The 13,128-nt window shown below is 31.1% G+C and overlaps 1 protein-coding gene across 1 annotated transcript in view; it reads right to left on the reverse strand.

Moving 5' to 3' along the window:
- The window catches only part of LOC126833454 (collagen alpha-1(XVIII) chain-like), a 134,914-nt gene that overhangs the window by 10,503 nt on the left and 111,283 nt on the right, over window positions 1-13,128 (reverse strand). The window contains exons 6-9 of the mRNA XM_050564803.1: window positions 6,756-6,834; window positions 5,980-6,038; window positions 5,664-5,744; window positions 2,595-2,750 (exon numbers count right to left, since the gene is read on the reverse strand). Coding sequence (XP_050420760.1) covers window positions 2,595-2,750; window positions 5,664-5,744; window positions 5,980-6,038; window positions 6,756-6,834 — 375 coding nt within the window. The remainder of the gene's footprint in view (window positions 1-2,594; window positions 2,751-5,663; window positions 5,745-5,979; window positions 6,039-6,755; window positions 6,835-13,128) is intronic.

Raw genomic sequence — 13,128 nt, forward strand, 5'->3', positions numbered from 1 at the left:
ACAACTTTTGTAGAACATTTTTTCGAAAAACCCATAATTTTTAAATTAAGTATCTTTAGCTAATTTTAGTTTTGTTATTTTATTTTGATGCATATGGTGACCTTGTCATGTGTAGTAACCTTGGTATATGTGGTAACCTTGGTTTGTGTGGTAACCTTGGTTTGTGAGGTAACTATGGTATGTGACATGTGTGATAACTTGATATAAGTGGAAACCTTGATTTATGTGGTAACTGTGGTATGTTTATAATTTTCTAACCTAACCTAACCTTACCATTACATTATCATTATCTTTAACGTTAACGTTATCCTCTTTTCTGTGTATCGCAAAGACAAAAACCATGGTTATCACACATACCAAGGTTACCACACATACCAAGGTTACTACACATGACAAGGTTACCATATGTATAAAAATAAAATATCAAAACTAAAAATAGCTAAAGATACCTAATTTAAAAATGATGGGTTTTTCGAAAAAAAATTTCTACAAAAGTTGTTAGTTTTGATAAGAACATTTTTTTGGTTAACGAAAAATACATGGTTTCCATTTAAAAAAAACATATTTTTGACCGTAAGTCGGCCATTTTGAATTTTAAACCCTATTTTTTAATTTTTTATAACGTCCCCCTTTGTACTCTAAAAGCCTTTAATAAGCAACTATTTGATTGGATCAGTATTTTTAGAGAAAAATCGATTAGTATTTTAAAATGGGACACCCTGTATATATATATATATTTACACGAATTTAACAAGAAAAATAAGTATTGGATAAAAAAATTACACTATTTCTAATTTAAAAGCCCTTACGCAATATTTTATCATTACATACATGCATTTCAACTTTCATGTACAGTAATTATAAATCTTAATAATTCAATTTATTATTGAGATTAATACTTCGAGTGCTGTTTTGATAAATTTACATACAAATAATATTATGTATAATTTTCGAAACGGCTAGAGACCCTTCATATGCATAATATTATATTATTATTGTAAATGTATTATTTAATCAAGAACTCTATGGTTCTCGACAGCCAATGTCTTTATAACAGACATATTATATACGTGGAATTTAATACAAAACGACTAAAATGGAAATTTTAACTTCATTTCATATTGATATTTTTTGAAATTTATACACAGAATACATTTAATCAATGTAAATTATGTTATGTGCTGTTTTATTGTTACAACCATACACAACAACAATTTATTTTATTTTACAGCTAAGCCCACCATAATAATGCCCATTGGAAATTACCCCGTCCTATTATATATATAATCTCAGAATGTGCTCTGGAAACGACTAAAATTGCTATTTAGCGTTATTATTTTAATGCAAGAGTACGTACTTGCCAATTCCCCAGTGGTCATTTAACCGCCTTTAATCCCAACCGTGTGCAATATATAAGTATTGGTATTCTGTTGGTGATATACCTATATTAAATGGTGATTATAATTTTTTTTTTTTTAAAGGAATAGGGTGAATTTGAATACCAAACATTTATTTAAATGAACTTATACAAAGTCGGCCTTTATTTGTAATAAAACTAATAAATAAAAGTTTACCCTTAGCAAAATGTACTATAATATAATATTATCTCACTAAAAAGAGATAAAAAGTTTCTAGTTTAAAAAACGGTTTGGCTAAGTTTGTTTATTTCGGTAAACATAAATGTTTGTTTTGTAATAAAAACATGGTGGTTGCATTTATCAGAGTACTCTAAAATAAATGTGATCAACAGTCCGTGGTAGGTCTAGGCTGTATATACTATATAGAAAATGTAAAACGTTTACAAATAATTTCGAGGAACTTTGGACCATTTAAAGGGTCTTTGCCTTGTTATAATAGTGACCTTTAACAAATTTAACAGTTAAAAACTAAAAACGTACAGCCTCTCTTATTAAAAAAATATATCGTGATTTTAATAGAACAATGTAATTAAACGAAGAATTATGTAATACTTTGACAAGAAAGAGGCAAGTCAGATTTAGCCAAACACAACATAATTTTTGGAGATTGGCTATTTAGGTAGGTAAGTAGTGTTTTAAAATGTATTATAAAAATATTTAATTCGATTTATAACAGCTAATATTCATTTTAGTATCACAGAATTTAATATGTTTCATATTAAAATGTTTGTTTTACACAAAATGTATTCAAAAACTTAACTGACTTACTGTATTTTATCAATGAGATGACATTTTTCTATATGTATTTGTTTTGTAATTATTATAAAAAATTGTTGAAAGGTTGAAGGCCGAAAACCACGAAGAAAGGAAGGACATTTTCGAAAGAGATATTGCAAAAATGAATTCACACAAACCATGTAAAACATGTAGTTAAAATTTAATTTGTATTTTTGCTCTCTTGTAAAATGGTTATTATTTTTATAAAATCTTATTTTATACCGTTTTGATTTCTCACAATCCCTAACAGAACAACATACAAATGGAAAATTTTACTGAAATCCGAGTCCGAGGGTCTGAGACCCTCCGAGACCGTCCTTCGTTGTGTTGTCAGAAATCGGTTTTGTAATTTAAACTATAAAGATATGCCTGTAGTCTAACATATGTGTATGTACTCACCGGTAGTCCAGTCAACCCGGTCTTGCCGTCGGTGCCCGGATTGCCCGGCGGTCCCGGTAACAACTCCGGTATATTTCCTGGGGCGAAAAGCGTAGTCAGGTTGCAACTGCACACTCCAGGTGGACCTCTGGGTCCTACCACTCCGGCCTTGACGAGCTGAAATCACAATATATATGCATATACATATACTTGCAGTTATACAATAATTATACATATACAATGAATTATTAATTTTGTTGGCAATATAGTTTTTGCAGAATTTGATTTGCACGCGCCTCGTCCAACCGACGGGTAAAAAGGCACAGCGTCGGACGCACTATCAAAACTGCATATTAGCAATTTGAAGCACGTGGTCCAAAAGCGGATTAGTGTATTAGCCGTACATAAAACCAAGGCGGGTTGTGTGCAGTTGCCGCCGAAGGGCTAAGTATTTGGCCAACTTTATATAATAACGGCAAACACGACGCACACAAGAGGAAGCGAAATCGAAACTTTGCCAATTTAAATAAGACGCACACAGCTTAGGAAACGACAACCGATGTAATACATAATCTTGGCCACTGGTTTTGGTTGGCCCGACCCAAGAATGTCCCAACAAATTACGCAAATATCATATTGTATTGAGCTGTGCGAATAATTCTCGTAGTCCGGTATGTATTGAGATTTTTTTAGTTTATATATTGTTATACATTAGCTTTTGTCAAAACATTAACATTTCAGCCTAACAGTTGGCTAAAACAGATTATATAATTGGAATTCAAGTTATTTGTAAGACTTGGTAGAGTTATATAGCACTGATCCGTATTGCCATCCGCCAGAATTATCCGGGCAGTCTATTTAGCTTTGTAGTACTCTAATAAACTCCGTATTGGGAATCGCTAACAATATATATTTTCAACTCTATATTTTCTTAGACACATACCACATTTAAATAAGATTATCACAATCTCGATTATAAACGTTTTCCTAAGAAAATTGGCTCTCGCTTTTCCATTATAATTTTAACAAAAATTAAGATAAACATTTTTTTTTTGAACATTTCAAGTTATCGTTAGTGTATTAAATTATTATTTTTGGTTTGTAACCTAGTGTAAACCAAAAAATAATCACCGAGAAAGTATAGCACGAGTCTTGATTTTTCTATTAATGTCAACATTATGTTCATATGATAAATATGTTATAATCATCAGTGTATACAGATTTCTAACCCTTGTATTTACATGAAAAAACGGCATGTGTGGCGTCCTATTAAGTATTAAATTGCAAGATAATAACGCATTTAAATATAGAAAACTATAGAAATATTACATGTTTAAAATTAGGCTTAATAATAATAAGTAGGAAGTATTATTATAAAGTAAGACGTCTAGACACTTACTCTTCTTTGGCGACAGCGAAAGAGCTTAATTAATATTTCTAAACTTTTCAGGATAAGCTTTTAAAAGTGGTTTATTGCATTCTATTCATAGAAAATTTAATTATATTTCTACTCTCACCTAAATTATAATGGTCTGGGACTTAAGTTTTCTAGTCCGAACAAAAAATAAATCTTTTTTTCTGGTTAAATTATTTTTCCTTGAAGACGGACTTAGCCTTTTTTTGGCACCAAAAAATTGTATCCTTATATTTGACGGTACAATTTTTATAATTTCATAATAGTTTCCTATTAACAAATTACACTGCTGTTGTACATTTACACGTTTGCACTGTATTATTTTTAACTTAATCGATTGCTACCTAATTATCCAAATTTAATCACAATAGGAGTATTGGGCGGTAAATTAATTAATTTATGGCTACAGGACTCGGATTAGTTTCTATTTCGCAGTTCATTAAGTAGTGGGGAGGGGGGGCGCTTGTATAGTGGACGCAGGTCTTAGTAGTCGGTCATTCGTTTGATTGATAAAATTAAAAGGCTACATTTGAGAGTTAGCAACGTACTGTGACATATTAACTGTATAGATATGGGAATTTAATATCGAAATAAGTTCCACCTTGGACACATGTTATCGGATGTACGGCGAGTGTATTTTCCCGCGGTAAACTTACACAAAACAAAATGGCTACAAAAACAATTACGTGTACGGTATTATGTGTTACAAAAAAAAATAGTAGGACGAGACAATCTCCTCGCGCGACGCTAAATTTAATTTGAAAGCTGTTCGGTGTAGTTAAACTATTCCCACTACTAAATCGGGATTGCGGAATTTTTATGACATTAAAATTGTTACGACTACATGTTGCGTGGTACGTGCAAAAAACTCAGACTCCTTATCCACCATCGCGAAAAATAAAAACCGCAATGGAAACAATGCAACCAGCCAAAAATTACAGATTTTAACGTGTATTGCAGGTGAAGTAGTACACGAGAGAGAATAGATTTATATGTTTTGGACATGTTGAAAAAAAAGGAGGAAAATAATATAGTCGAACGCCTATATAGATGATAAACCGATGAAGGAGACACGGAGCTAGATAAACAGAGTAGCAGTATATGTTACCAAGACAAATATATATATACTTTTATACTATAATTATACAAAACTTGTACAAATGCTTGTCGAAAACAATGTGCTGTATAATAAGTGCAATATACTAAAGTATGTACAACATATTTTTTTTTGTTCGCATATAAAACGTAGCATTGTTCAATCATTACTAGACGTGACAAAAGGTTCATTTATATTAAACAAAACGTCGCTATCACCGATGTCGTCGCCAACATTAACATTGTAAAGCCCGTTTACAATGGTGAAATCTTAATGAACGGATACGATTTGATTTCGAGTAATTACAGGAAAACTCATCAGAAATACGAGAAATATGTGCCGGCGCTTGTCTGAAAGGATGTTGTCAGTTTAAACTGAACCCGTCTCATTCGGTTGACGTTTTAATGTTAACTGCGCTTGCCGTCGCCGAATGGGAGTAACAATAATAATTGTTATCATCATTAAGATAGTATAATTATTAAAGCTGCGGCAAACACTGAGGTCATTTTCACGTTCAGACAGTAAATAAATGTTCATAATTTTTACAAATTTGAAAAGCTATGTATGGCGTTTTACTCACTTGTTCGTCGATGGCAAAGTCACCGGAAAACGGTGTTCCTGGGGGACCCGGAGGTCCTGGTGGTCCACGGATCGACTCTCCCTGTAACAAAACATATTAATGTCAACCAATTATTGTTATTATTACGGACGACCGGGAAACCATTAATTCCTCGAGATCAATATTGATATGCTAACGAGCGACACCGGAATACCGCGTCGGTGCATGCTAAATGGTTTATTGCCTAACGTTTTGTGCCCGTGTGACACATTTGTAATAATTATGTTCGCATAACAAAATATAGGTGCACACATGATAAACGCAAAAGTATATTTACCTTGAGGCCCGGATCTCCCTTTTCTCCTTTGAGGTTTGCCACCTGATACTCGTGATTCGCTGCAAAAGTAAACACACCCTAGTTCACTGATTATACTATGATAGATGCAAGTTGACATGTTATTATGTACTATGCGTTTACTGTATATAACAACTTTGTAATACTAAACAAATGGAATTCTCTAGTTTCAATGACAGCTCTAATAGAGTACACTTTGAAATATTCAGAAACTATTACGATATTGTGCCCTCATGAGAAATTATCCAATGGACATGGAGCATTCCACGTGGAATCGATCCGGCCAAAACCCTGACTATTTCAGAATGGGTTAAAATTTGGTCAGACTTTAGTGTTGATCGATAAGAGTATAATATAAAGTACATGGTGTAGCATTTTAAACAGAATTGTTTGAAAGTTATTAATAATTGGTGTACTAAATGGGGAATCTAAAAAACTATTATTCATACAACGAACTTTAAATAAGACAATTTTTTAATTATGTATACTTCAGCTAAATATTATTATACAAAAAAAACTTGCGCACATAAAAGTTCAGAAATAAAAAAACATCAATTTTTTTTTTAGATATCTCAAATAACATAGTACATAAGTTTTTCGCTCAATTTTTCAATGAATATTCCATGACGGTGCTCAATTAAAATTTCAAACGCAGTTAAATGTCTAATACTTGTGGAAGCGGTTTTATCGTAATTATATAATTTTGGAAAAATGTATTTCTGAATTGAATCGTCTAGTTAAATAATTTATCGCTTTACCATTCGAAGGAGGTGGTGGAGGTGGAACTGGTGGTTCATCTGTATATCCGGTTGCTTCTGGATTCTTGTCACTATCCGGCTGCAAGTAAAAAAAAACACAAAATTCAATAAAATGTTTTATTGCTAAACGTACATTGAGCAATTCATAGCATACGTTAGGCCGAGAGTGGAAATCAATTTAACTAATCATCCGGCCGATTTTACGATTACGATAGGTTTGTTGGCTGCCTAACCTAACTTAACGATTCTAGACGATGTTTATTTTTTATCACTTGTTACACACTGCGTACATTGTAGACCGAAGGCATCGACTGATACACAAGCCTATTCAGATGCTGTTAGATCTAACAATTCCAAGTCTCGGCTATTTTATGCTGTTCGCATACGTAGGCGTTTGGTTGGTCGGGACTATATTTATTAACAGTAAGCACAAAGTTACAAAAAAGTTTATCTGGAGAAAGAATAGGCAAATAAAAACACATTTGAACCGGCTGAAAGTTTTACGGTTTTAAACATACAAGTTTGGTTCGTTAGTAGTAACTGTTCGCCTATAAACGCGGGCACTGCGTTTATAGAATCTAAATGGAGTGCGAGTGAGAACGATTATTATATGTAGTTATTTTTTGAATTGTCATTGAATTTGTTAGTTAGTGAAGAGTCGCCGATTGTGTACTGACATTTAAATAGACTTTAAACAAATCGTATTGCGTTTCACTGTTTTCAAACGACAAAATTAAAAAAAAAAACAAGATTATACTGAATTGTGTTTATATTTTATAACATCAAGGTCTAACGGTTAGATTAACCATAATAAAGATGGTCCAATTGAAGTCGTAATATCGCTTGTTTATAACGCTAGTATTTGTCCACACGGACCACAGACCTGGGACGAGGTCAAATCGAGTAAGTCATATGTGAAATAAGTTATTGAGGAGCAAATTCAGGATTTGAGGAGGACCATTGACTAAATCTCATTAGCAAAGCTTTTTTCTCCCCTGTATTATCAGTTTTCTTCTACACGCAATGAATTGACTATTGAACCTTTTTTTTTTTGGGGGGGGGGGGGTTAGAGCCATAGGCTGCTATGCCTCCTACCCTCTTGTACGGGCGTTTAAATAAGTTAGTCACAGTCAATGTACATAATATGATTTTACAGTTCAGGCCAAGTGTATATTTTGCGTGCGTTTAATTAATTCGACGGTATAACAATTTAGTCGGGCTATTTTGTTTTATGACAAACGCGGTAGCTGGATTGTAGCCAGCAGATCCCGGGAATGCGTTTATAGTGTGTGTAGAAGTTCGTCTGGAAGGGCAAAACTACAACTGCTCGAGTTTTAAACGTCGGTATCTAAGACGCGGATGGGCGTTTAGAGAGAGAGTGGTTTTGTTGAATAAATCTAAGCACGCGTCTAGCAGCGTATCCGTTGTTTGTGTGTCGGCCTTACCGTATACGAGTGTAGAAAAAATAAATAGCACTTAACCAAGAAAACATGTGATATGTATGTGTATAGTACAGATCGAGCTTTGTACACGACCGGCTCTTTTAACCCGTCACGGCCAATTCAAACAAACATCTAAAACAGAGAATGTAGCAACTGTTTCTGTCGCAAAAGAAAAATTGCCAATAGCAATTATCGCCGTTTATGCTTTTTATAATTAATATCATTCGCCATGTCTAAAATCACCGAAGCCACAACCGTAGCCAAAACAAAATAGGTACAATGTTGTAATATAAAATGAAGGTAAACACGAAACGGACAAAATGTCTCCTATATTATTATTAAACAAAGTGACATTTAACCGTAAATTTAACGACCCGGAACAAAATGGCATCGGTTCAAGTAAAATTATTATATTATCGTACCTCTCGAAAATAAAAACCGGGTTATTTACCTAAACTTGTTATCACGATGTAAGCATGGTATAGTTTATTTGACTTTATATACTTGAAAGTTCAGGACCAAATGTTGGTTCCATTGTTTATGTTTTAGATAAGCTTAAAAATTCCCCAAAAAACGAATTCTAAAAATTTTAAATAACATTAATAAGTAGATACGTTAAAACCCTATTTGTCGTCACTAGATGCCATATGGCTACGCTGCTGTATAAAACAACAAACAGGATAGCTACTATTAATCCACACATGTTATAATAGGCGCAATAAATATAAAAATGGTAATTTAATAACTTTAGTATGGTTACTTTGGTATAGTTTTTGATTAGGAAAATTTTGTTTTTTTTAACTACATTGAAAACATTTTCTTCTCAATCCGTAGAACAAGTTTTAGTTACAATTAAGTTCAAAATAAACTATGCAGTTATATTAAAATTATTATTTGTTGTTCATTAATTGAATTGTACCAGTCCCGTATATATAAAAATAAATTAATATAATTTAACCTGATTGAATTCATCGATTAAATATAGTCATCGAGTTGACTGTATTTAATTATGATAATATTTGTTGAATGGCAGGTATGACTGTATATTTTGTATAAGTATACTTGATATAATGTTTAAATATTAGGTTGATGTATCTCTTGATGCTTGTATAAATAATATAATATAATTAAATGTTTAATATAGGATCGAAAGGGCACAATCATATAAAATACTAATAAGAAAACCATTTTTTATTAGGTTTTGACAAATCCACGGGTGAATAAACACAATTCAGCTAAACCTCGATATAAATATATTTTTCATTTATACAATTATTTATACTTCACAAGAACAAGACAACAGATTTTCCCTTCAAAATTACAAATACACAATAATTACAAATTTATTCTGTACTATCATAAAGATAATTTCCGTAGTCTGTATTATTTCCTGTGCCACTGCCATGATAAGCCTCTGAACAAAGAGCAAAACGCAATTCTCGGGAAGAATGTTGTTTTAAGTGTAAATTATGCTCCAATGACTTGTCAATCTTCATTAAGTAAAAAAACCCACGACTCGTTAGCATGAAAATAATTGAAACAGAAACCCATCAAATAAATCTGAAGTGTCAAAATATAATTATTGACAGAGGATCTCAATAACAAAAAACTTAGCCACAATCTTGTAAAGAACTTTCACAATTTATTTAACAAACTGAGTAAACTTATTTACAATTTTTTGAACTTGTATCAGTTATTTTTTTTAACAACTCTTTTAGATCCCATAAAATGAGAACACTTTTCGTTCCAATTTTTGTTTGCATGCTTAATGCGGTTTTCGACAACGTGAAAGATTTATAGGTCGTTTGGGAGTTGGGACAACTATATAGTTAACGAAAAATCCAAAAGTCCACTATGCACGGGTAGTATAATACTCAAAGGTGTAAAGAACTAAAACTTTTACATTGTAATAATATTTTTTAGTACAAGTTTTATGGTACAGAAAATTAACACAATCATAATGTATGCCATAAACAATTGATAGTTTCTCTAAAAGTTAGTTAAAAGATAGTTCTGCTAAAAAAAAATCAGCTGCACCATTAAAAAAAATTGGTCGCAATGTTTGCGCAAAATAATGTTTAAAATTTACATCGGTTAACTCAGATTGCTCTGCTTCGTATATAATATATACACACACATTCACGAGCGCTACGATTTTTTTTTAATACTAAGCTTTGTGCCATTACCGTGTTGCTGGATATTATTTTAATATACACACATTTTAAGCAAACACTTGAATAAGCTAATTAATTAATATTTGCGTTCAATTAAAAATCGATTCTGTTTATTGCGCGCCATAAAAACATGTACAATAATATTTTATTCTGAGTTTTCTGGGATAAAAACTTTGTGTAATAAAACCGTTATTGTAATAAAAGATCTAGAATAATATCACGTTTTCAAGTTAACACTACTATATTAAAGGATGGTTTTATGGGGTAAGTCGTAATTTTTTAATGTTTAATAAAGAAGTATATAGTTTATATTGCAAATATTATATCAACCGAATGTTTTTATTTTATTTTTACTCATTTAAACTTTTTTAAGTTTGGCGGGAAAAATGTTAAACTTGTCCTTAACTTGTGTTAAAAATGTTTAAAACACTTTAAATAACAGCTAAACGACACATTGTAAGTTGACGTTTGAATAAACAATCATATATTGTTAGTGCCATCATCCGATATTTAATTTATTTTTACTTCCGAAAGATATTTGCTCATAAATCTGATATTTAAGAAAACTTGTAATAGCATGTAATATGCTGAAACATTTTAGTTTTGATAAATAAATACAATAAAAAAAATCTGATATTTTAAATAAGTTATATTATCTATTATCATGTGCATTACTTATATACTTAATAATGATATAGTAAAAAATAAAAATAAAATAAATAGTAGTAAAATAGTTATAAAATCATTATAAATATTTAGTCTATTCAATTTTAGTGAATTGTTCAATAATATCTTAATCAATTATTTTTCTTTAATTTTGCGTTTGTACTTTATTACTATGCCAAATCTACAAATAAACAAATCGTACAAAAGTTAATATGATTTGTGCTAAATGTAAGTACTTAAGAGTGCATTGAGTTGTTGACATCTTAAAAACGCTTAAGCACAGTTAAAATTATATTTTATTTACTGTGAATATTTGTTGATTTTACAAAAATTTTAAGACACTTTGGTTTTGATCCATGCAAATCAATTTGATTAACATTTTTTAAACTTTTTCAACATTGTGACTGATGGTCATTGGTCTGACAAAAAAATAACAACCAAAAAAAAAAAATCCACATTGCTGTATTTTTAAGTATACTTTATAAATTTAGCTCTATAATATTATTTTGCAAAGAATCGACTACACTTCACTCCTTAATTAATGGGTCTTGCAAAAAAAAAAAAAAAATAGCCCACGAAAGAACCTAATTAGCAGTCGACCCGGGTAGGTTACAACAATTCCGGAAATTGGTTAAAAATTACAAAAGATTATAAAAACAGGGAAAAAAACACGGAAACAATTGTTATAAGTTCACTGGATTCATCTTATTCCTAGTAAAAGTAAAATAATAAATGTTGATAAAACATTTGTGTTTTTTTCCTTACCGACTCGTGATATGAATATTATTATACTATATTGTATTATAATAATACTAGAGTACATTATAATATGCATTCCTATGACATTCCGTCATAAATTTAAAATGTTTCTCTCGATTATGAAAAGAATAAGATGGACTTTAAAATTTCTAACCTAAAAATATCAGAAAATACAAATAAATGTAACTATCGAAATCTATCTTAATAAGATTCAAGATTTTTAAATGGTAGTGTTGGCTAATCTTCCAATTTAATGTACAATAATCTAATGGCATGTCAAAATAAATTGGAATGGATTATTTTGAAATTGTATTGTCTTGTGATATAATATAGGGCTCAATTAAACAGGATTTATTTGTTGTAAGCTCTTATATGTGCGGCAGACTCTGCCCACTATAGGTAAGTATAGTACTTACCCACTACGTTCTATTAACTGTATAAGAAAATATAAATTGAATGGTTGGTGTTAAATAACTTCGATTATTTTTTTTACATAGTCTAGAGTAAGTAACCTTTGATAGTAAATTTGATTTTAATCTGCCATTGTTAAAGGTATTTTGATATCTTGAAGTAGCCAAGGTTTAATAATAAAAGTTAATGATGACACTTTTTTCCTCAATAAATATTTACAGTAGGTGATTGGTGATCTGATTAAAGAAAAAAATATGTTCATGGAATCCAAACAGCACAAAAGGTATTTGTTGATAAAATAACGAGAACGGATTTTATTGCCTGTGAAATTGGATAATCTTTTATGTTATATTTAAAAAGAAAAAACTGCTTATCTATATTATCTGCAAAGCTTTAAAATTAGTTTTATCACTTTTGTAAAAGTAAGAGATGTTAATTATATAAATGGAACCAGTCAATGATCCAGTCGATGTACAATTTCCGTTTTGACTCGGTAGTCGACTGAAATTGTTTAGAGAAAGACATTTTGGACCTCGCCTCTCTGCAAGAGCAATGTACACTTCTTATGCAGTTTATGAATTAACTATAAAGTATGCGAATTCTAACTTTAGACAAGTCGTTTCGAGTTCTTTTGAATTGTAGATTTTGAGGTGACGTGGGAGAAAGTCAAAACTAAAAAGTAGCACCGATGATCTGCATAGAAATTTCAATTAAGAGCACATATCACACACATAAATGCATAAATACATATAATATTTAAGCTTTCAAAAACAGCAGCAGAGAGAAAAACATTTGTGGGGTAGTTTGAAATGTGTTATACAAACTAGCACCCGTCTAGGGAAATTTAATTAACGTGACACGTTATTTGATCTGATAATAATTATTATCTGGTATATTAACTGTTTGTCACCGATGCTAACC

The sequence above is a fragment of the Adelges cooleyi genome, unplaced genomic scaffold (assembly GCF_023614345.1).
Source record: "Adelges cooleyi isolate 19-005CV unplaced genomic scaffold, UGA_ACOO_1.1 ACOO_flye_CR_arks_rails_tigmint_CR_PRNA_2, whole genome shotgun sequence".
NCBI lineage: Eukaryota > Metazoa > Arthropoda > Insecta > Hemiptera > Adelgidae > Adelges > Adelges cooleyi.